Below are 25,253 nucleotides of genomic sequence, written 5' to 3'. Positions count from 1 at the left end.
GCCACAAAAACACGAGTCACCATTGAGATCCATCATGACAAATAAGTTACTAGTTAGATTGCCATTAGTATGAGTGCAATCACAGTTTATCCCGTTTCCCTATTTGTCAATATTCTGTTCTCTACATATTTTCGGTATTACAAACAATGCTGCAACAAAAATCCTTATATATTGTTTTTCTACACAGGTACTTATATTTCCTTGGGCTGGGTATATTGAAAATTAGAAACACTGGGTGAAACGCTAAATAATTTTAAATTTGATACTGCTAAATTCCCTCCAAAAAGGTTAACTCTTTTGTACTTTTCCCAATCCCTACTCCCCATCTATGCTTTTATTCCCCTCACTGCTTGGCAATGAGTGATGTGACAACTTTCCGAAAATTTCTCAGACTGACATTCAAGGCTCTCTCAAGCTTAGAGCCATCTCACATTTTTTGTAGAGGTTCCCAGTATTTGTAGAATTGTGTTCTGTGGTTCCCTGTTTCAGCCAATTCAAGCTACCTTCTCTCTTCCAAGATTCCTCATAGTTTTTGACCCATATGCCTTCTTGTGTTCTAGCACTATGATGGATTGCTTTAAAAGCATATTTGTAAGACGTTTCCATTGGCGGAAGCTGGATAAAAGGGTACATGGAACTCAATGTATTACTGTTGCAGCTTCCTGTGAGTCGATAATTATTTCAAAATTAAGTTTTTTTAAAAAGCATATTTATCATTTCTAGGGATTTAAATTAAGAGGGGAAGTCTGGAGCAAGTACTCAGTTGGCTACTTATTCCGTCATGACTGTTTTGTTTTGAATCATTACCAAAAAGTATATTATTTTTTAAATGGCAATAAAATTCCGCATACCTTTTTAAAAAGAAGGAATGAGGTAGATTGATATATGCAGATGTGAAAAGAAATTTATAAAAAATAACTTGAACAAACAAAAAAAAAAACACTTGATTTTGGGGAATTCCCTGGTGTCCCAGTGGTTAGAACTCGGCGCTTTCATTGCCGTGGCCCGGGTTCGGTCCCTGGTCAGGGAGCTAAGATCCCACAAGCTGCGCTGCGAGGCCAGAGAAAAACTTGATTTTTTTGTATTTGTCCTTTTTAACACAGAACTTGTATTTCATTTCTAACCTGAAAAACAAAATCAGAGAATTGGAGTGAATTACAAAGATATGTTTCAATAAAAAGATTCTCAAAAATGAATTGGAATAAACTTTCTAACAGCTATGGATTTATCATTCTAAAGATACCAGTTTGTGTCCACTTTTTGCAAATGTTTCCTGTAAAAGTTCTCTTTGATGGGGATAACCGTGTAAAGCTATGTTGATGAAGCCTCGTTAATCTTTATGTAAAAATAGATGCAGTAATAAAAGATGAATCACAGTACTCCTATTTTCAGGGATCCAGAGTCATCTTCCTTTTCAGTCTGGATCACAGTGGCCCACTTGTTGGAGGAAAGCTAATTACTAGTCATTATTTTGAAGCATCTTATATTGTTACCAAAAAATACCAGCGCCCAATTGATCTGTTTGTATGTTTCAGGGCAATTCCATATTATTATGACTTCTTATCAGCCAGGGCCTTGGTAAAATTAAACTTTCAAACCAGAAACTGGGCTTCCACCTGGTAATTCCTTTCCCAAACTTGGGGCAAGCCTCAGGTGTGAGCTGGTATGCTCTGCCCAGTTTAATGTCCACCCCTAGGGATGGTGTCCAGATGAGATTTGGAAGGGAGGATCCCCGACATTGTCCCAACTCAGTGTCTCCTGAGATGTACTCCGTCCTTGCACTTTCTAAAATAAACTGTTACATGTAAGTAATTCTGTAACTCATTATTTTCCACAGGCTTTTTGGAAGGGACATAAACAGCGGGCCTCCTATATGCACAGGCGACAAATGTTCATTGATAATATTCCTTCTGTTGTGAAGGTAAACACCCTTTCCTACCTTAGTGCTTGACTTAAACTTTTCCCTTCATTTTCGTTTTGCTTCTAGAAGACAGACTATGTTTGAGCCTTGACATCAGAAGCAAGTCCTGGGTTTGAGTCATACCTCCACTACTCACTTAGCTGATCATCTTCAAGCAAGTCCATGAAAACACTCCATTGTCTCTGGTCCTTTATAATATATGCTCTTTCTCTAACAAGTCCAAATTGATTATTTAAAATCTGGAGGAAACCCAGTTTTATTTTATGTTCTTCTTATGGTCTTCGCTAATAATGTTTAGAATGCTCAAATTTAACAGTGCAGACCTTAGTTGTAACGCAAATGCAAAGCCAATGACAAGAGAAAGTAGAGCTAAGTTAGGGCCTGTATTTAGGTGGTGGGCTGGTCTAACCCAGCTTCCCACCAAGGCTGGTTGCTCCGAGCTTAGAGAAAGAACACGCAATGGAGTGCCCACTGTCTCAAAGCTGAAAACTAAAGAACCGTACAGCAGTGAACTTGCAGAAACTTGGAAATCCAGATCAGAGTCACAAGAGTGGGACTGGAGAGAGATGGGAATCAGATGAGATTTGTGAAGACTTTTTAAACTGTGAGGACAAAGAATGACATGGTCTAGACCCCTCGTGCCTTACTAGCTCCTGAATGAAATGTCCTTTGCTCACCCTGGAACACAGGCTTATTCGCTCAGAAAACCATGGGTCACAGTTGGTCCCTCGTGAGACCTCTTGAAATGTTTTCCTGTAAAGACCTAAAGAATATTCGCTGCGTTTAAGAGATGTGGGAAGCAGCCCTGAACGTGGTTTCATTCGATCCCCCGACCCGTGGCAACTCTCAGCAAAATGCCTTGCCTGCTTGGCTTTTATTTACTGAGATTAAAGCCAAACGGTACGAAGAGCTACATTACCTTCCCCACCATAACGTGTAACATGTTCTGAACCCCTAGGAGAAAAAGCAACGAAGGAAGTGGAAGGTGAAGATTAGGCTTTAGATGTTCATTAGTTGGTAGGCTGCTAATTTGTACTTTTTTATCAAATTATCTCTCAATATTATTTTTAAAAGACTCCATAAAGAGATATGAAAGGTTATCTGGTAATTGCCTGGATTTCTCTTTTTAACTTATTTTTAGATTCAGTCCTGGTTCCGGATGGTAACAGCACGAAAGAATTACCTCTCACGACTGAAGTATTTCAGAGATCATGTAAGAGACACGCATGTGGATTTTTATCCTGGCTGAGGGTGAACTAAATGAATACTTTGTTGAATGTTAGCATTGAATGATTTTTATTAAATGGTGGAAATGAACACTAGGAGGAAAAAATAGGTTTTAGAACTCAATGTGATACCATTTGGAGACTTCTTACATTTTTTTATTCAGAACTCAGGTTCAGAGTGAGACTTCACCATTCAGAACTGGAAAGGAAATGGGTGAGAGAAAACTGATGTGGGCTAGTAATGCCAGGGAGAAAAGATTCAACTTTCCAACATTACTTGTAAAGTGCTTATTACTGCTAACCGAGTAATTTAAATAGACACCCACAGGAGGAATTTTTTTAGGATCTTTGAAGAATAGATATGTGAACATAGATTGGACCAACTAAATTTGGTGGTAAAATTCTCTTCCCTTTTTAAATCTCTTTATTTAAACGGTCCCTTTGCAATCTTGTTTATATTTTAGCTAACTTGTTTGCCCCTTTCTTCAAAGAGAATGCAAAAATAAACATTGACTACACCACATCTAAATACTATCAGTTCTAAATAGTGTCCCTTTTGAAAACGCTGTCACTCCTTAAATAGTTCTAAATTCTAAAATAGTGGAGTAGATGGGACTCTGGGAGGTTGTGACTGGTCTTGTTTTTTTCCGCAGAACAATGAAATTGTGAAAATACAGTCTCTACTGAGAGCAAACAAAGCTAGAGATGACTACAAAACATTGGGTAAGTGGGAGCATTCTGAGACAAAGTATCCCTTATTAACCAGGCAAGGACAAGTTATTTCCATCTGAGTCACTTCAGTGGCGGCTCCAAAAACAGAGGATGCCCGTTATTTCCAGTAGATTTTGACCATTTCAGGCCCCAGGTTCTGAACCAGTACACAAAGGAAGATGTGATGACAGGAAGTGGGCCCTTCTATCTAAATGGAGTGGGGTAAATGCAGTAGATGTGATTTCTTCTTCGAAAGGAATGGGCTGCATGGGGCGGGGGGATAAAGTAGGAGTTTGAGATTAACGTATACACACTACTATCTATAAACTAGATAATCAACAAGGACCTACCATATAGCACAGGGAACTATATTCAATATCTTATAATAACCTATAATGAAAAAGAATATTAAAAATATATATATATATCTGAATCACTTCACTGTACACCTGAAACTAACACAGCATTATAAATCAACTACACTTCAGTTTTTTAAAAATGCAGTTGGTATAAATGCTGATTTTTTATATTAAATTTGAGCTAGAGGCAGGAATCTAATGCAGAAGAGCCAGAAGATTAACTTAAATTTGAATACTGTTTACTTTATTACCTGGCCTGTGATTTTTTTTCCTCTCATTTTAAGAATGAAACATAGTCGTATAAGAAATTTGGAAATATGAATAAGAAGGGAAAAAGCACACAGTTTCACCTCCCGAAGATAACTACAAACATCTTCCTATAATTTCATTCTGGACTTCTCACAGTACCTATGGTTCTTTAAATCATCTTCCTTATACTAATAGTATATGCCATTTGTAGAAAGTTTGAAAACAGCAAAATAAAATAAAAATCACCCAGAAATAGCATTCACATTTTGTGCTGTCTTTTTCAGTTTCAGCTCTGCATATGTTTGTCATTCTGTTGTTGTTGTTGTTTTTACATAGTGAAGATCATTCTTTATATGCTAAATTTTTAACCTTCTTACTATCACAAGAACATGTAATAAAGAGCGTGTCCTAGATTAAGTCTAGAAGGGCTTGCTGATAAGTTTAGTAGTACTGCCTAAATTCTTCAAATATTCAGGTCATTCAAGATTAGTTTTGAGAAGCCAGAACAATCAGTGTGTATTTTAGTAATGAAAATGGCCATTATGTTCTAACTGCCTTGTTTCTTACTTTTTTTTTTTTTTGGAGGAAATAAACAACTGTTCAGTAATGTTCCCAGCACAGTGCGACTAAGTAGTTTCACCAACACCCTTTATTGTCAAAAGTCTGTCTGAATTATGGAGTGAAGTGTATGGCCTAAGAAAGATCTTCCCTGGTACTTGTTAAGGAAAAGTATCCGGCAGCCTCAGAGGCCAGGTTCTGCCTCAAGCCCGTGGAATCTTCTGGATACTACCTCATTCTACTAGATTCCGGAATCCAGCATGCAAACTGAGGGAGGAAAGGTCCCCAGTCTTTCCAATGCCACACTGCTCCACTTTGGAATTGATGAGATTCGTCTCTTAGTTGGTAGATAACCTTTAATTTTTTCTAAGGAAGCTGAATAGGGGGTTTGTTTTCTGAGCCCTAACACACTAAAATAGGTAATTTAAGGATAAGTTTTCCAAACAAACACAGGCTGCTTTTCGTTTCCTTCTAGGGAACATGTTTTTGTAGGTGGTCGTGATGATGCTTGTTACTTGCTTACTTTTTTTTTTTTTTTTAAGTTACAAAGATAAAAGAAATTCCAGTTTAAAAATCTAAGCGAGGGCTTCCCTGGTGGCGCAATGGTTGAGAGTCCGCCTGCCGATGCAGGGGACACGGGTTCGTGCCCAGGTCCGGGAAGATCCCACATGCAGCGGAGCAGCTGGGCCCGTGAGCCATGGCCGCTGAGCCTGCGCGTCCGGAGCCTGTGTTCCTCAACGGGAGAGGCCACAACAGTGAGAGGCCCGCGTACCGCAAAAAAAAAAAAAAAAAAAAATCTAGGTGATTTCCTGTTAAAGCATAGAAGGCGGATAGAAACTATGTTAGTGAATAAATCAGATCAAAACTGCTCTGGGTTTTGGCAAATAGGGTGGCTTCGTGGTAACTGAACTGTAGATTTTCATTTCTTTCTCAATTCAGCATCTTCATAAAATGAAGGCATTTTTTTCAGCTGAAAAACAGATCACTTTTATTAGTCTGTCATGATTCATTTTCACCCATTCCCTCCAGAAAGGCACTGAATGCATTCAGGTATAGAAGTTGCTGGAACCGTAATGTGGCCATTTGTAAGTGCTGACTGTTAAGTTGTGTGGTTTCCTGAAATGAAAGTACCACCAAGTGGTATGAAGATATCATGAAGATGCCAAAAAGCCAACTGTTGATAGAGGAACTATTACATTTGAGCCATAATAATTAGTAAAGCTAAAATAGTAATTTGTCTCTACCAGGCCTGTTAGCACATAAAATGATACACAGTTTTTCAGAGCCAGGAGAGAGAACTTTAGACACAAATGCGGTGGCTTATGTTCTCTCAGCTACATGAATGAGCTCTGGTGTGTGGCTCAGGCTGTTTCAGAAATGGTCATGTCATCAGCAACATCTTTGCTGAAAGAGAAGGAAAATAAATTCATGTATGCTTCAGTGATCAGGAAGAAAAGGGTCCATGATCCGAGGTGACTTGGAATCTAGTGGAATATGAGCTATTATTATCCAGTAAATTCTGAGCCTGGAAGCAGAATTGGACCTCTAAAGCTTCCTAAGGCTTTTCTTTGACAAGTACCAATAAAGACCATCCGATGGGGAACAACAGTAATACAGATGACTCTAGATTTGGTTGTTCATGATGAGTTCATGCTGTTAATTGTGTTGTTGGTTGAGCTCTGTATTCCTTAAGTGTCAAGATACCACAGAACTACACAGAAGTATAAGGAAGCTTGAGTAGGGCCTTGGAAGTAAAAGAGAGGATGGTTATTGAGGCCGCCACAACTGGACTGGGCTCTCTCAAGTCATCTTTTTGTTGCTGTGTCTAATCATTCAGCATTGAAGGTCCAGGTAGTTTCTTCTTAGAGTTTACCCAGAGTGGATCTCATTACACACCTTAAAAAAAATTGTTTTTTCAAAGTCGCAGTGCAAGAGAATTAAAGCACAATTAAGGTTCAAGGCACTAAGGGAAAGCCCTTGTAGAATTTATACAGGTATTCCTCTCAACAACTGAGCCTGGTCTCCTAGGTGCTGAATGCCCTCCCTGGTCCATCCTGAAAGGACGGGGACCCAATTCAGTTTCTAAAATTGCTTCATTTCTGCCAAGTAGGACATGTGTTCCAGTTGTCATTCTGTTGGCTCCGGTTAGACCTTACAGGTCTCCCTTGACTGACCTTTTCTAATTCACCTTTCACCTAATTCCTGCTCCTTCCCCAAGGTCTTTTGGGCTGGGAAAACAAAAAACAAAAAAAACCACCTCTTTCTGCTTCCTGCAGCAAGAACAGAAATCTCTTATCTGGCTCAGCCACAAGCTCTTAGAGCCGGGGCAACTCACGTTAGCATTCTTTCCCAGGTTCCTCATCAATAAGACACTGATAGATAGAACTATCTCCTCAGTGCGTGGTCCTGGGAACAGCATGAGAGAGGGCTGATAAACGGGTGCTAGACGAGGAATTAGTGAGGCCCAACCTTATCGGTGGCGTGCATTTATTTATACGATCCGTTTCCCCGTCCAGATTTGACATGAGGCAGGATGATTCACTCTGGAGACCAAGCACGTCCGTCGCTCTATTTTTCTGTCAATGTTTTATTTAAAGACCTGATTTCTTTCCTACTGATGATCCGTTCAAGCATGCCCAGTTAAAGCACACCTTTCCTTTCCTTGCAGTTGGCTCTGAAAACCCGCCGTTAACAGTAATCCGCAAATTTGTACACCTGTTGGACCAAAGTGACTTGGATTTCCAGGAGGCTCTGGAGGTAGCACGCTTAAGGGAAGAAGTGGTGACCAAGATCAGAGGCAACCAACAGCTGGAGAAAGACCTGAACCTGATGGACATTAAGATTGGGCTCCTGGTGAAGAACAGGATCACACTGGAGGTCAGTGGGGTTTGTGGGACTGTTGGTTCCCAGAAGAGAGAAGACGCTCGTATATTTGCCCACAACACTGTGGTCCAGCTAAGTTCCTTTGGAGTCCAGAAGGAGTGGCCCAAAGTTTACTTACCATTTTCATTACCGCTTTATGGTCTTAGACCTGCAAAATTCTGCGCCCCCCTTTTATGACATTTGGTAAGACTTCTTTACCATTCTGAAAGGAAATTTATGTGAAATAAAACCAACTTACATATGTACCTTCATAGCAAGGCTAAGGCCTTTCTATAAATATAAAAGAGAAATTCAAAGAAATGAATTTATAGTAAAAATACATATTTCAATATGAAGATACATGGGCCTGATGCCATTAGGTGTGATAATGTTACCAGAGACTTGGGCCTCTTCACAGAATAACTACAGATTGAGAGAGCTACAGATGAGACTGGTCAGGTGAGTGGTGGAACTGGCCATGAGTTCTTTTTTCCAAAGTGGAGAACAACTCTTTGTAATAAGCCCTTGAACAGCAAAGTGTGGTCTTCCGCCACCCCCCACCACTTGACATGGAGTTGCCGTCCTAGAAAATTAAGTTTATATTAAACTTGTGAGGATCTATGTTGTGCTTATATGTAAAACTATTAGATTCTAGGCTCAAGCAATTATGCACAGAATTTTGACCTTCGTGAATGACCAGCGGGACATTAAAAAATCCAGCCATGCGAGATGTGGACAGTTATTTACACAGGACCATCCTACAAACTGCAGGACAGCAGAGCATCTGTCCTCCCCAGGCCCCGCTTACTGGAAGCCAGTGGTGTCTCCAATCCATCAGATGTTAGCCCTCCCCAATCCACATTTCCAAAATGACCCCCTACAGAGTGGCATTTCCCTAATAATAGCCTCCAAGTAAATAATGCTGTAGTTTTGTATCTGTGAGAAACCTGCCAGTGTCAAAGCTCCCCAAAACTATGTGAAAAGTGTCATTTTTACCCAAGAAAAGGAGATTTCCAGGGTAAGGCCTCTCTCCATGTCCCTGTTCCCATGCCACGTCAGTTTTCAGAAAACCAACAGGGCAGGGCAGGGCAAGTTGACCTTCCGGATGCCCTAAGAAGGCTACAGTGGGTCAGAGGTAGAGAGCCAGCTTCTGGTGTGGTTCTGGAAAACTACCAGGTGAGCAGGCACGGGACGCTACCAGCTAAGTGGACATGGGAACGCCTCACTCTTGTCTCCGGCCCTCACAGAGATACCAGCAAAATAGTGCCTAGCAAATAAGGAAACGAGAGCAACTCGTAAGACAGGAAATGATCATGTTTTCTAAATATTAAGGGAAAAAACTACAAATTTAAAAGTTCTGCTTTTAACTCTATTTTCATTGTTTTATCCAGAAAAACAATAGTACGTTAGTCTTTAAAAAAAAATAATAATGTGTTTGTATTGTTGGATACATATGAAAACTTTTAAAGTGTAATATATTCCAGAAGGTCCTTCAGAGAATGCCTTTTATAGCTTTACACTGCTGTTGTACCCTACTCCCATAAAGTTGTAAACAGGAAATGCCTTGCCTTTTAAAATAAAGGCTTAGTTGCAAAAGAGTAGTAGAAATATGTAGCTTGTGGAAATACAAATGTGGCAGATTTTCGGATCTTTACGAGTGTTTAAGATTTTTTAAAGCATTCCTAATTGTTAGCATTGTGAAACAAAGTTAATTTTTCACCTTATATTTTCAAACACCAAATATTTATCAAACGCTGATTAGAAGTTAAACTAATGATTCTCAAGGACGTACTCTTTTGTCTTATCATTAATAGTAGCATTTTTGGTTTGATGATAAGAATAGTGCAGTTGAAGTTTTATTTACAGTAGTGAAATAATGGGGAACAACCCAAACCCGAAAACAACAGAGGACAATAGAACCAGTCTGACATGTATGTTACACAGCCACTAAAAATAACGTTTCTGAAGAATATTTAAGGGCAGGGGAAAGGGTTGCAATATAATGGAGAAGAAAATAGTACCTAAAACAGTATGATTTCATTTATTGTAAAAAGTGGATATACACTTAAGCTAAAAGAAAAAAGTTAAGCTCTTTTTCTTTGCATGGTAGAATTAGCCATATATAAATATTTTTTTAACATCTTTATTGGAGTAAAATTGCTTTACAGTGTTGTGTTAGTTTCTGCTGTATAACAAAGTGAATCAGCTATATATATACATATATCCCCATATCCCCTCCCTCTTGTGTCTCCCTCCCACCCTCCCTATCCCACCCCTCTAGGTGGTCACAAAGCACGGAGCTGATCCCCCTGTGCTATGCAGCTGCTTCCCACTAGCTATCTATTTTGTATTTGATAGTGTATATATTCCATGCCGCTCTCTCACTTCGTCCCAGCTTACCCTTCCCCCTCCCCGTGTCCTCAAGTCCATTCTCTACATCTGCGTCTTTATTCCTGTCCTGCCCCTAGGTTCATCAGAACGTTTTTTCTTTTAGATTCCATATATGTGTGTTAGCATATGATATTTGTTCTTGTCTTTCTGACTTACTTCACTCTGTATGACAGACTCTAAGTCCATCCACCTCACTACAAATAACTCAGTTTTGTTTCTTTTTATGGCTGAGTAATATTCCATTGTATATATGTGCCACATCTTCTTTATCCGTTCATCTGTCAATGGACCCTTAGGTTGCTTCCATGTCCTGGTATAGTTTTTAATTTTTTTAACAATAAGCATATGTTGAGAAAAAAGTTTAAAGGGAAGTGGCTTAGTTCTTACAGAGCAACTCTAGCTCTCTCTAGTAACCATGTGTCTTGCAATTCTTTTAAAATTGTCATTCCTTCTGGAAACCTCAGAAAGTCAGTGGGCGAGTGAGTGAAGTAACTAATGTTGGTTTTAAGCAAAAGAAGAGGTTTGGAAATGGAGACAGACAGCTGAAGTAGAAGTTTCTGGGAGGCATAGGGAGGAAGAAAGGTCTAGATTCAAACTAGCTTGAAGGAAAACCAAAGTAGAAATTGAAAGTAATCTTGAATTGCTAAAATTCCTATTGATGGGTGTGTCATATCCCGTGAGTGCAGACTTGTAGGCCTGGGCTGTCTGTAACCCAGGATTGAAATTTATTGTATTGCTTAATTGTATTGTATTGCTTAACTTCTTTGCTTCTTTATGAGCATATTTCCTTGGGTATGTTCCTTAACCTCTCTAAGCCTTGTTTTTCTTCACTGGAAAATGTGCTAAGTGCCCTACGTGGATTGTTTTTTGGTTGGTTTTTTGGTTTGTTTGTTTTGCGGTACATGGGCCTCTCACTGTTGTGGCCTCTCCCGCTGCGGAGCACAGGCTCCGGACGCGCAGGCTCAGTGGCCATGGCTCACAGGCCCAGCCGCTCCGCGGCATGTGGGATCTTCCCAGACCGGGGCACGAACCCGTGTCCCCTGCATCGGCAGGCGGACTCTCAACCACTGCGCCACCAGGGAAGCCGCATGGATTGTTTTTATCTTCACAGAAGCTCAGTAAGGTTGCTATCATTAAGCCCATTTTATAGATTTAAGGAAACTGAGTCTTAGAGAGGTTAACCTGAGCAAGGTCACAAAACTAACTGTGCTTTGCAGATACTCATATTTTTATGACTCCAAAGCCCAAGCCCTTTGTCTTAGTCCACACCTTCTACAAAAGTGCGTATACTCTAGCATATTACCTGCATGCGGATACCCTGTTACCAGGGGAAGGGAAAAGGTGGTGGCAACTAAGGCAACATTGAGATGTGGGAATATTATGAACAAGTTAAATACTGTTGCTCCTTCGAACCAGTATTCCTCAAATGTTCAATATTTATTGATAAGAATGGAGGACATTGGGCTTCCCTGGTGACACAGTGGTTGAGAGTCCGCCTGCCTGCCGATGCAGGGGACGCGGGTTCGTGCCCCGGTCCGGGAAGATCCCACATGCCGCGGAGCGGCTAGGCCCGTGAGCCATGGCCGCTGAGCCCGCGCGTCCGGAGCCTGTGCTCCGCAATGGGAGAGGCCACAACAGTGAGGGGCCCGCGTACCGCAAAAAAGAAAAAAAAAAGAATAGAGGACATGAGATTTCTATTAATAAAAAGCATATGCCTCTCTTTGGAACGCCTGTCTGGGTTGGCCTTTGTCCCCTTCTTCAAGCTTTCCAAGGCAAACCTCCATTCACACCAGAGCTTTTGTGAGCCAGGTGTAATTTCACAGGGAAGACAGAAGAAGGGCTTATCCCATTGAAGCGTGCTGCTCTGTACTTGGATCTCCAGCAGACAGACGGTTCCCGTGGCACAGCTGCTGGCTCTCCTCTCCCCTCCCACTTCCCCTCCAGGGCTCAGCATTTGACTCTGCTCTTTCCCTTCCTCCAGTGCTCTTCCTGTGCTGTCTTCACCAAATCTGTTAATAATGCGAAGGAACTTGGTTCTGCCCTAGAGCTAGCTTACCACCCCACCCTCTGTTCTCTTCTGTATATGTCAAAAACATTACCCTAAAGATGGAGTCTGCAGCAAAACAAAGGAATAGCCTCCAGTTTCCAGAGCTACTTCCACTGCAAGTAGTTGGCAGACATCGGGGGTGAGGGGGGCCAGTGATGGGGAGGTTAAGTACCAAGATTTCTTTTCTTCCGTATATTTAAAATCAAGATAATCAATTTATTCCATGTATTTGGGGGGATTGAATCTCTACACATCACCAGTTATCTGAAGAGGAGAAACCTGGGTTAAATGGAACCGTAAGCCAGTTAGTCTAGTGATGTCTTAGGACTTCTTATAGATAAGGGTACAGGCCACTGCCTGCCTAGACTTCTCCTGAACCTCCATCTGGGGGTAACTACGCTTCCTTTCTTCATCTTGAATGTGATTTATATATTTGTGAAAGAAGGGGGGAAGTGTCGCCTTCTTAAAATTTTTGTAGAAATGAAAATCAAATTCCTTCTCTTTCCCCATATAAACAATTAGGGGAACAGAAGTAAAGGATTAAGTCAAGTTACCCTTCTCTAAGCTGAGAATAAAGAAGAATAAAGTCATAAACCTTGAAGGCAATGGATATAACCACATAGAACTATCTAATCTCAATGCTCCAAGGGTTGTTTTTGTTTTTTTTTTTCTACCTATGAGCTGACCCCAGCTATGGGAGAAGGGGGGTGCTGGGCGGTGAATAGATTTGGAGCTTGTCCTGTACAGTGGTTCTCATCTGCAGGGATAATTGGAAATGGGGACAGGCACATTTTTTGTTGTCAGAATGACAGGAGTCCCTACAGGCATTTGGTGGAGAAGGGCCCAGGATGCAAGATGGGCAGCAGTGCCTGCACAGCAAAGCGTGGTAGTGCCTGAAATGCCCGGAGGGCCCCCCTCGGGACTGGTGGTGGAGAATCCTGATACTGGCTGCAAACAGAGTCCTCATGTGGAGGCTGGGCTAAGAGCTCAGGGAAGCAGATGGAAGAAGTTTTAGGAAAAACAACTTTCTTGCCACCTATGCTCTGGGACAGTGACCCAGTGTTCAGTGGCAAAGGAGGCATTCTAGAGCTGTGGCTTTCATGTAAGTCACATTCCATTAGTGAGTCATGAAATCAATTTAGTGTATCACTTCAGCAGATTTTAAAAATGGAATAGAAAAAAAGCAAATTGAAACGGTCAGAGTGTGTCCCAGTAGTAAGAATAAGCATCCTTTCGTATAGTGTTGTGTGGGTAAGTTTGCCAATAAAAGACATAAAATGTATTTTTTACTGTGGGTTTCTGTAAAAATGTTTGGTAGATCCATATCTAAACGATCTACTCTGGTTCATGAGCCTTTAAGCCCCTGAAGGGACACAGTAACCTCAGTGACCTCCTGACAATGTTTCCAGCCACACATTTTCCACATTTCCCTGTAAATAAAGGAGCATGGTTGGGAGGGAAAACCCTTAACTTTGTTAAATATTTAGAGGCTTCTCTTCCCTTCCATTTCTAATTTCTACACTGCATATATTTTGCAAGTGCTTCTATAGTTTCAAAAGATATAATTCATTCTTTGAAAGGTTACAGTTTAGTAGTGTTTAGTATATTCCCAAAATTGTACAACGATCACCTCTCTCTGACTCTAGAACATTTCATCACCCCAAAAAGAAACCCCAAAGAAAATGTTCTGGAATTGGATTGTGGTGACAGTTGCACAACCTTGCGACTAGATGGAACACCACTGAATTGTACTCTTTAAAAAGATGAATTGTATAGTAAATGAATAATATTTCAATAGAAAAAATACCCATATTCATGAACAGTCGTTACCTATTCACTCCAACCCCCAGCCACAGCAACCTTTAGTATACATTCTATCTTGATAGATGTGCCTGTTCTGGTTTTTCATATTAATAGAGTCACACAATATGTCATCTGTTGTGACCAGCTTCTTTCACTTAGCATAGTGTTGGGTTTTTTTTTCGCGGTACGCGGGCCTCTCACTGTTGTGGCCCCTCCCGTTGCGGAGCACAGGCTCCGGACGCGCAGGCTCAGCGGCCGTGGCTCACGGGCCCAGCCGCTCCGCGGCATGTGGGATCTTCCCGGACCGGGGCACGAACCCACGTCCCCTGCATCGGCAGGCGGACTCTCAACCACTGCGCCACCAGGGAAGCCCATAGTGTTTTTAAAGTTCCCTATTTTGTAGTAGCATAAATCAGTCCTTCATTCCTCTTTACTGATCAATAACTTTCCAGTGTGTGGATACACCACATTTTGTTTGCCCATTTATCAGTTGATGGACACTTGAGTTGTTCCCTCTTTTCAGCTGTTATGAGTAATTCTGCTATGAGCATTCATGTACATGTTTTTCTGTGGACATATGTTTTCAGTTCTCTTCAGTATATAGCGGACAGTGAAGTTGCAGGGTCGCATGGTCACCTGTGTTTAACTTCTGAGGAGCTGCCAAATAACTGTTAACGTTGAGCATCTCTTCATGTGCTTATTAGCCACTTGTAGGTCTTCTTTGGGAAAACGTCTGTTCACATCCTTTGCCCATTTTTTAATTGGGTTATTTGTCTTTTTATTTTTGAGATGTAGGAGTTCTTTATAGTATATTGTGGATACAAGTCCCTTATCTAAGAAATGATTTGCAAATATTTTCTCTCATTCTATGGGTTTTCTTTGTTGATAATGTACTTTGAAGCACAAAGGTTTTAATTTTTATGAAGTCCACTTTATTTTTTTCTTTTGTTGCTAGTGCTTTTGGTGTCGTATGTAAGAAACCATTATCTACATGCACAATGATGCATGTACAAGAAGGCTCCCTACACACTCTGAAATAGTAATAAAATGTAAAGAAACTGTCTATCAAAAGGAATATGATTAAATAAATTATCACACACACACCCCTCAAAGAAACCATTGCTTAATCCAGGGTAACAAATATTTTTGCCTAGGTTTTCTTAGAAGAGTTTTATAGTTTTAGCTCCTACATTTAGTTCTTTGATCTCTCTTTTTTTATATATATCTTTATTGGAGTATAATTGCTTTACAATGGTGTGTTAGTTTCTGCTTTATAACAAAGTGAATCAGTTATACATATACATATGTTCCCATATCTCTTCCCTCTTGCGTCTCCCTCCCTCCCACCCTCCGTATCCCACCCCTCTAGGTGGTCACAAAGCACTGAGCTGATCTCCCTGTGCTATGTGGCTGCTTCCCACTAGCTATCTGTTTTACGTTTGGTACTGTATATATGTCTATGCCACTCTCACTTTGTTTTGAGTTAATTTTTGTTTATGGGATGAGGTCTGACTTCTTTCTTTTGAACCTGGATATCCAGTTGTCCCAGCATCATTTTTTGAAAGATTATCCTCTCCCTATTGAATTGTCTTGGGACCTACATTACATCCTAAGAACAAATGCGTACAGCTTTGGAGAACAAATATTACAAAAGCCAAATTCACCTGCAATTTGGATTTTCTTAATTTCTTTAACATTCTCTGTCCGTTTGTTTCTTCGTGAGGGAAATGTGGAAAATTAATCTTTCCAACTGTGTGTGTCTCAGGGTGTCTGAGAAGGAAGGAGGTAAAGAGTACCAGCATAAAAAGTAGTAATTTCATAAAAATTTTTTCCAGGATGTAATTTCACACAGAACGAAACTGAATAAGAAAAAAGGTGGAGAAATGCAAATACTGAATAACACTGACAACCAAGGGATCAAAAGTTTGAGTAAGGAGAGAAGAAAAACACTGGAAACGTATCAGCAGCTTTTTTATCTTTTACAGGTGAGAACAATTTCTTTCACTGTGAGTTTTGGGTAAGTGCTATGTCCCCGTTGGTGTTTTACAGTAGGTCTTGTCTCATGCTAAGGCTATAATAGTTTACATGTTCTGAGCACTATTAAGTACCAAGTGCTATTCTAGGTGCTTTGTACACATTATCTCATTTTAATTCTTAGTACAACCCTGGGAACCATCAAAAAATAATTTACTGATATTCCTGTATTACATGTGAGAAAACTGAGACACAGCCAGGAAATGGTAAAACAAGGGTATTGGGACCCTGGCAGTTTGACTTAAAACTTCGGTCACGCTCTTCATGACTACATTATACTGCAGTTATCGGCAGAAACGGTATAAATCTAATAATAACATAAGCAGGTGCTGTCAAACATGAAAAAATTAAAGTAACTGTATGAAAAACAGATCTGTACCAGGACCAGACTGCCCTTCTTTTGAGGAAGGAGCCAGAGAGTTTGGATTAGGGAAATGGGATTCCTTTTTTATTTCATTATTTCCATGGCATGACTGTGATCTAAGTGAACAGTAATTTTCCACTGCTTCAAGAGTGTGGGTGAGAACTAAGCTGAACTGGTTAGGGCTGGACTCTGTCTGGTGGACTAGTTTTTTGTTTGTTTGACCATTGATCAACCTCATCGGCCCACCCGCACATACAATTAGTCCCAGAGGAAACAGTGAGCGATAGTGAGAGATAGAAACAAAGCCTCCCCTCGGCAGGAAAACTTTCCCAAAAAAGATGGATCAGCCGTTCTTCCTTGAAAGTCAGGTGTCCCTGGGGCCGCTGCTGGTGGCAGTGATTCCGTCAAGGCGTGGAGATGCTTGAATCTTTGCTTGAGGACGTCGCTGGCATTAGGTGCACAGAGAACACATTACCCAAAATATAAATGAGGTGTGGCTAGCCCCGTTGAGAGAAGAGACGTTAATTTTGGTAGAGTTGAGAATTCTCTACTTAGAGTGGCGAACAGGTGTAGTACTCCAGATGTCCACCATGTGGCAGCATAGAAGGAAAAATGTTAAAACAGCATTGTCCATGGAATCCAGGGCTTAACAACAGCTTCCTTTCCAGAAAGAAAGGGGGCTCGCACTAGGCAGGGGAAGGTTTTTTGTCTGCTGAAATTAGGTTAATAGGCATCCATCAGTTATAAATTTAATCTTAAGCATTTATCATTTTTTTATTAATTTTTATTGGAGTATAGCTGCTTTACAATGTTGTTAGTTTCTACTCTACAGCAAAGTGAATCAGCTATACGTATACATATATCCCCTCTTTTTTGGATTTCCTTCCCATTTAGGTCACCACAGAGCATTGAGTAGAGTTCCCTGTACTATACAGTAGGTTCTCACATTTATCACTTTTGACATCCATGAACTTCCAAGTGTACGAAGCTTCTTTAGGATTTAATTTTCTATTGTTGGATTTTGATAGAATTTGTGTCATTTAGGAAGGTGAAAATTTAGTCGCTGGCCTAAGATTTGTATAGTTTACCCTGTTATGTAAGTGGAGGCTCATTAATGGGAAGGAGAAAAAGCATAGGAGCGTGTTTAGAATAATTCCACAAGGTTTATTCCCTAAACGATCCAAAACCGATAGAACCAGAGCATGACTGTTCAGTTGTACTGAGTGAAGTGTCAAAAAATCATTTATTTTTCTTCACCTTTTCTCCTGTCTGCTTTGGAGACATTAACCCAAGACCAATAAGGAAGCTATAGAAGAGCAAACGGCGTGGATCCCTTTCGCCTTTGGCGATTCTTAGCCAAAGCAGCAGGTCAGCTAGTGTAGGTTTTGCTATGGGCTTGTCTCTTCTGTATGAGCCTAAATTTAAAGTTTTTAGGTCATTGGAGAGGAATGAGGCTTCTTTGGCTGTAGAGTAACTTTCCTTTCTCAAAAGCCGATATGCTTAGTGTGGGAAAAGAATCACCCCAGAATGCTAAGAAAAAGGTTGTCCTGAGCTGCTTATTCATAAAATGTCAGCCAGTCATTATGAGCTTGAAAGTAAATCTAAGTGGTAAACTAAACTAGAATTAGGGTTTTCTTAAAATTTTTAAAGCCAAACTGCTTGAGACTCTTAAATACTGGTCTCCATGTATGGAAAATTTTCTTTTCTCATCGGAAGGAGGATAAAGAGTAGGACTATCAAATTTCTCTGTCACCTTAATATTATATTTTTTTCTTCTAACCTCCATCTGGTGTAACTCCTTCAGAAAAACCACATTACCACAAAGACTGGTGCTACATCTCTGGAACTCCATCCTAAGCTGAACTACATGTCAAGTTTTTTTTAATTCTTGTCCATCTTTAAATTTTTTTTTAATTTAAAGAGATTCTCTCTTCGGATACCAGGTCTATCAGCCACCCCCTTCTCTCTTCTCTTCTTTTTATCTTAGCCTTCTGGGGTGGTTCTTTTCCCACAGTAAGCATATGGGCTTCTTGTCAGGTTCTTCTGGCATTTCCCCCATGAACTATCCTGACCTTCACCCCTCTGTTCAGCCTCCCTGCCTCACTCCTACCTTCTCGTGCTTTCTAAAACATCATGGCCATCCCACTGTCTCCACATGTAAATGTATCCTTTTCTTTTTCTTTCTTGCCTCAGAATATGGGATATGTTTCCTTCTATTCATTCATCAGTCCTTCTAGAACAGTCTATCTGGCTGAGCCCTTGGTCCCTTCTTGCCAGTCTCTTCGGATACCAGATCTATCAGCTACCCCCCGCCTCCTGTGTTTCCACAATAAATATTACGGTGTGGCTCCAAATGGTGTAGAGTGTACATAATACAATTATACTCCATTAAATATGTCATGATATAGTATATAAAATTTAAATCCTACCGTAACTTTCTAGTATAACTTCCTATAGTTTAGTATTAGTATTACCTGCTACCTTTTAAAGTCTTAATATGTGCCAGATACTCTTCTATATGCTTTATACATAATAAGTCATTAAAGTGCAAGGAACTGGGGACTCCTCTCTGCTTTTAATAATATATTAACATATAGTTTTGTGGGGGGGTGTTTCTTCTTCTCACTTTCCTTCAGACAAATCCTTTGTACCTCGCTAAGCTGATTTTCCAGATGCCACAGAACAAGTCAACTAAATTTATGGATACTGTTATTTTCACCCTATACAATTACGCTTCCAATCAACGGGAAGAATATCTACTCCTCAAGCTTTTCAAAACTGCTCTGGAGGAAGAAATAAAGTATGTATATAAGTATACATGTAAAAATACCAATACCTTTTGTTAGTGGTGGCTATCTCTGATTTACTAAAATAATTTTAAAGTTATTCTTATAAGTTATTTATACATATTAAAATTATCAAATTTCTTGAGAAATTGCCACATCATCATAGATATATTCAGGTACAGCTTTCTCCCAGCAGTGATATCTTTTCTAATGCTAAATCCACTCTTGATTTTGCAAGTGTACAAAGCTCTTTGAAAGTCAGTGAGGGCTTCCCTGGTGGCACAGTGGTTAAGAATCCCCCTGCCAATGCAGGGGACACGGGTTCAAGCCCTGGTCCGGGATCCTGCATACTGTGGAGCAGCTACGCCTGTGCGCCACAACTGCTGAGCCTGCGCTCTAGAGCCCGCGAGCCACAACTACTAAAGCCCATGCACCTCGTGCTCTGCGACAAGAGAAGCCACCGCAATGAGAAGCCCGTGCACCGCAACGAAGAGTAGCCCCCGCTCACTGCAACTAGAGGAACCTCGCACGCAGCAACGAAGACCCAATGCATCCAAAAATAAATAAATAAAATAAATAAATTTATATTAAGAAAAAGTCAGTGAGAAAACCTAATTAAAATTATGTGAGTAGTAAAGCCATAAACAGATGAGGATAATGATCTCTGCTAAATAGTTTTTCCTTCTTACTGGAATTTAAGCTGCTGCTAATTTATTTTTTACTCAGTTAATGTAAAAAATGTGTAGGCAGCTATAATGAATTGAGGGGGGGGGAACCCATGAGAAATGCCCTTAGCCAACTAGATGGATCTTAACTGTCTTCCTTACTTCTGGATCCCTTAAGTGATGCTAATCCTATAGGTCTCTGAAGCTATTAGCCAGGCACCTCTGCCCTCATGCTGTCTATAAGGCAGCATGAGAAATAGGATTCATGAGGAATAGCAATGCTATGCAGTAGAATAAGGTAAGTACTAAATGAATGATAAGCACAGTGTAACAGATCAGAAGGATGGAAAGAAAAGTGCCAATGCAGTCAATCGATAAAGATTGTATGGAAGAGGAAGGAGTTGACCCCAAACCTTGAAGAATATCTACAGTTTTTATAAAAAGAAATGGAAAAGGGAAATAAGGCACTATGGTGCTAGAAACAGTATGGGCCAGGGGGCAAGAAAGAAAGTAGATTAGTCTAGCCAAGAGGTGACTTAATTAGTGACCACCAGGAAAGTAAGGTTGGGCCAGATTATGGGAGACATTGAGTATAGGCCCAAGTGCTGAGGCTCTTTTTACTTTCTGGGAAGGTGTGCAAGGTTTTTGACGTGACCACATTGAGTTTTCAGAAGATTGATCTATCTGTTAGCCACATATGAACAGGATGAATTGGAGCTACATAGTTCAGGGAAATGGGCGGGGGGGCCCTGGGGGCATGCATAGGAAAAAGGCACAGATGAGATTTTCAACACTGAGTTTGAGTTTTAGGTGTAGAACATGTGGGTGAAATATTTCTAATATACAGCAGAATACTGGAAATTCAAGGCTAACTCCCAGGAAAGAGACAGGGAGCATCCTTACTTGTATACCGTCACCCAGTATTATTATTAGTCTAGGTCCATTTTTAGTTCATTCCTGCCTTCTAGATTGGAATTAAAGCTGAGAAATTATTTTTAGACCCTTAAATTTCTTGAATAAGTCATCTTACAAATGATAGCTTCCTTTTTTTTTTAAATAAAAATAATAAACAGGGGATTCTGAGACCCACTTTATTAATGGACACTCAGTCTTCCAATAGCCCTGATAAATTAGAATCAGGACATGCATTGTAGATCCTGCTCTACAGGCCCTGTTACCACTGCAAACCTTTAGCCAGATAGGTCAGGCATGTTGTCTAGTGATGGAGGCAGATAGAATGGTCGTACTTAGAGAGAAAGCTTTGCCTTAACTTCCCACAAGTTTCAGACTCAGAGGTTGTATTACAAAAGACAGCATGTGGGCCATGTCCGCCAAAAGTCTCCTTTGGCTCAGGTGTGCTCACCAAATAGAGACGGGAGATAGCTTCCTTTTAAATCACACCGTCTTTGATCTTCAATGGAGGAAAATACAACCCCCCAAAGCCCTTGCCCACCAGAGAGAATATACACTGTTTAAAACTCTATGCATAGAGGCAAACCATTTTGTTTGGTCTGGGCCTTTTTTTAGATCAAAGGTGGACCAGGTCCAGGACATAGTTACTGGGAACCCTACAGTCATCAAGATGGTCGTCAGCTTCAACAGAGGTGCCCGTGGACAGAACACACTGCGCCAGCTTCTGGCTCCGGTGGTGAAAGAGATCATCGATGACAAATCCCTGATCATCAACACGAGCCCCGTCGAGGTGTACAAGGCCTGGGTGAACCAACTAGAAACACAGACTGGAGAAGCCAGGTAGCAAAGCCTGGGCGATGGTGGTTTTCAGTTGTGTTTTATGATCATTTTTATGTGTATATTTATACATACTCTTAAGCTCTGTTAAGCTCTGTTAAAAGAACAAAATTCACTGTGCAAAGCCGGTTTTCAATCTAAGATGTTGTTACCTCCCTTAACATACCCATGCAGGCCACATTCTTGGACTCCTACTCATTTTAGCGGTACACGGTATTTTCAGATTTCGGTACCAGTTGATTCCCAAAGCCACAATTTCTGTAGTTCTCTCCCTTCGTTTTTCTTTGTTGTTTCTAAACCCAGGCCTAGACCTAGACATAGACCTCTTCACCTGATAATACCTACTTTTTTTTTTTTTTACAATTACCAAGTGAGTAACTTGAACATGTAGGCCTCAACAAGCCGGGTGGGATTGGCTCATTCTAGGTAGCGGTCTGTTGATCCAAGCAATCCCAGCTTTTAATTTCCTGCAAAAGGATGCCATGTGAAATCATTAAGATATGCACAGAGAATTACATGGGTGGTTGTCACAGCACTGTTTGTAATCCCAAAAGTTGGGGAAGGTCAAAATATTTAGCTTTGGGGAATCTGTTAAATAAATGTTTATATAACAATCGAGTAGTAAGTAACTTTGGAATGGTGGTATAGAAATATATTTGTTGCCTGGGTAAACTGTTCATAGCATAGTTCTTGGTTGTAGTTTGGTACAGTGACTCATTTTCTGTATCAAAACAAATATGCATGTATATACACACACGTAAGATCTATATGGGATCTATATAGACACGAACTGCATTACACCCATATACACACATGCCTAGCAGAGGACCAGAAAGTTATACACTAAAATAAGGAAAAGTAGTTGTCTCTGGGGTCAGTATTGTTTTCTTGTTGGCTTATATGCATATTTTTCTGTAAAGAACATACTGCTCTTTATAATTTAAAAGAGAGAGGTGGGGAGAGAGAGAGGAAAAGTTAGCTGGGTCTACGTTACCTGGGTCTGCCTGTTATTTTGCCAGAAGAGCCCAGATGGAGAGCCTGGAGTCACCCTGCTGTTCTGGTGGCAGAGGGTTCCATGTGGGTTCTCCCCTGCCCCAAGCAAACATTTTATCATTGGAGTTCGTGGGCAAACTCTACTTCACGATACAAAGCTTGATGGTAGAACCAATGTGGCAAGGATACACACGCTTATACCTAAGCCCCCAGTTAATCGTAAGCCCTCGTTGTGGTTTCAGCAACCTGCCTTACGATGTGACCACAGAACAGGCTCTGACATACCCAGAAGTGAAAAACAAACTGGAGGCCTCCATCGAGAACCTGAGAAGGGTCACCGACAAAGTCCTGAGTTCTATCATTTCTTCCCTTGATCTACTGCCGTAAGTTGTATATGTAGGAGCTTTAACTTTCTTCGCTAGAATTTCTTGAAATACTATGTAAAATAAACCCCTGTAGTGAAGATAGGAGTTTTCCTCATATTGCATTTACTCGTTTAAATTTTGCCAACATTTGCACTTTAAATTCATAACTGTTCTCCAGAGACGGAACAGTACAGAACAGCGCTCAAGTACGATCATCCGTGGCAGTCCTGTGATTCCGTTACCATCTCATTTTGTGTTGAATTTTTAGGAAAACTGCTTGGCTTTAGTTGACTGGAACAATTGCTGTGTGTTTCTTCCTCACTTAGCCTTTTTCCATTATTTTCTTTTGTCATCTGTTTTCCATGTAGTTATGGATTGAGGTATATAGCCAAAGTACTGAAGAATTCGATCCGTGAGAAATTTCCCGATGCAACAGAAGATGAGCTATTAAAGGTAGATTTTCAAGGGTGATCTCACCATAGCTTCTCTTGGGGGTAGGAGCCAAAATTACCAACACACCATTTTGTAAAATTTTTCCCCTTGTATGACTTTTGTGTGTGTGTGTGTGGTACGCGGGCCTCTCACTGTTGTGGCCTCTCCCGTTGTGGAGCACAGGCTCCGGACCCACAGGCCCAGTGGCCATGGCTCACAGGCCTAGCCTCTCCACGGCATGTGGGATCTTCCCGGACCGGGGCACGAACCCGTGTCCCCTGCATCGGCAGGCGGACTCTCAACCACTGCGCCACCAGGGAAGCCCTGTATGACTTTTTATAATAAGCTACAAGTCTTGTATTCTAATGGCTCTCAAGACTATTGTTATGAGGTTAGTTGGGAGCTCTTATACATTATTGAGGCTTTTTATATTAGAGAATTTGGAGGGGGGGCAGTAGCATATTTTCACCAAAAATAATTTTGTTAACTATATTAATAATGTGTGATTATATTCACTACCTTTACTTAACTCCTTGTTAAGATTCAGATCGGAGAACGATTTGCTGTCTTGGGAAACGTCAGTTAATATTAACTTTTAAAAAACCCTCCAAACTCTTGAGTTTTCTCTCTCAAAAATAGTCTTTTCTTCTACATCACTCCAGATTGTTGGAAATCTCCTGTACTATCGGTACATGAACCCAGCCATCGTCGCCCCAGACGGCTTTGATATCATCGACATGACAGCCGGAGGTCAGATAAATTCCGACCAGAGGAGAAACTTGGGATCAGTGGCCAAGGTCCTTCAGCATGCAGCCTCCAACAAGCTCTTTGAAGGAGAAAATGAGCACCTCTCATCTATGAACCATTATTTATCAGAGACGTATCAGGAGTTCAGGTGAGAGGTATCGTTACCTTTGGAGAAACTTGCAGGATGGTGGGCAAGAGGAATGTGTTTTCTGTGCCCAGAGCTGGGCTTGGGGGCAGGAACCTCAGGGCATGCATTTCTTGTACTGCTTGTTGCTGTGGGGAAAGAGGAGGGAGGCCGAGCAGGTGGGGTTACTTCTGTCTGGTGTTCCCCATCCCCCCACCACCCCCAGTGCCCCTGTTACATTGAGTCATCCCCATGTGCATGACTTCTGCTATTGACAAGAAGAAATATTTAATCTTCTTGGTACGCTATAGGCTTGTAGTACTTAGAATTAAAGAAATCAAAATAGCTAACTTCTGCTCTTCTGAACTTAAAAAGAGGGTATCATTTTGTCCGTTCAGGAAAAACTTGCCTTGATCTGCATCAAACAATAGCAGGAAACTGAGTATTTGGTTTGGGATGGTTGGGAAAATCCAGCTTCTATGTTTGTTGAGGATTGTGTGTGAACATGTTCTATTCTGTTCTCGAACATCTCTCAGATATGCATGTAAGACTTAAGTCTATTGACTTTATAAGCTCTCCAAATTGTATCATTAATCAGTCCACGGGGATACGGGAGGAGGACTGAATCTAGCAGGAAGGTTCACTCACCCTGAAGCTCTCAGAGGAAGCATGTTCATCTTGGCGTTCACTTTCTCTTTTCTGCCATTCAGCCAGTCGTACAAGTATGACATCTATGTGGCCCCTTTCACGCCTCACTTGGAAAATGATAATTTCCCATTCCTCAGTTTTCCTCTAGATTAGTGATTTATCTGTTGACAAAGGTAGTTCATGATCATTCCTCTCTTTCTGGAATTTGCGGCCTCTTGT

The 25,253-nt window shown here is 40.8% G+C and overlaps 1 protein-coding gene across 2 annotated transcripts in view; it reads left to right on the top strand.

Moving 5' to 3' along the window:
* Positions 1-25,253, top strand: part of IQGAP2 (IQ motif containing GTPase activating protein 2) — a 288,011-nt gene that overhangs the window by 232,631 nt on the left and 30,127 nt on the right. For both annotated transcript variants that reach the window (XM_004270825.4, XM_033430051.2), the window contains exons 18-27: positions 1,838-1,921; positions 3,063-3,134; positions 3,801-3,870; positions 7,693-7,901; positions 15,963-16,112; positions 19,162-19,325; positions 21,504-21,728; positions 22,961-23,101; positions 23,452-23,536; positions 24,178-24,410. In XM_004270825.4, the coding sequence (XP_004270873.1) occupies positions 1,838-1,921; positions 3,063-3,134; positions 3,801-3,870; positions 7,693-7,901; positions 15,963-16,112; positions 19,162-19,325; positions 21,504-21,728; positions 22,961-23,101; positions 23,452-23,536; positions 24,178-24,410 (1,433 nt within the window). The remainder of the gene's footprint in view (positions 1-1,837; positions 1,922-3,062; positions 3,135-3,800; positions 3,871-7,692; positions 7,902-15,962; positions 16,113-19,161; positions 19,326-21,503; positions 21,729-22,960; positions 23,102-23,451; positions 23,537-24,177; positions 24,411-25,253) is intronic.

The sequence above is a fragment of the Orcinus orca genome, chromosome 3 (genome assembly GCF_937001465.1).
Source record: "Orcinus orca chromosome 3, mOrcOrc1.1, whole genome shotgun sequence".
In the NCBI taxonomy this organism is placed as follows: domain Eukaryota; kingdom Metazoa; phylum Chordata; class Mammalia; order Artiodactyla; family Delphinidae; genus Orcinus; species Orcinus orca.
This window is presented reverse-complemented; position numbering and strand designations above follow the sequence as displayed.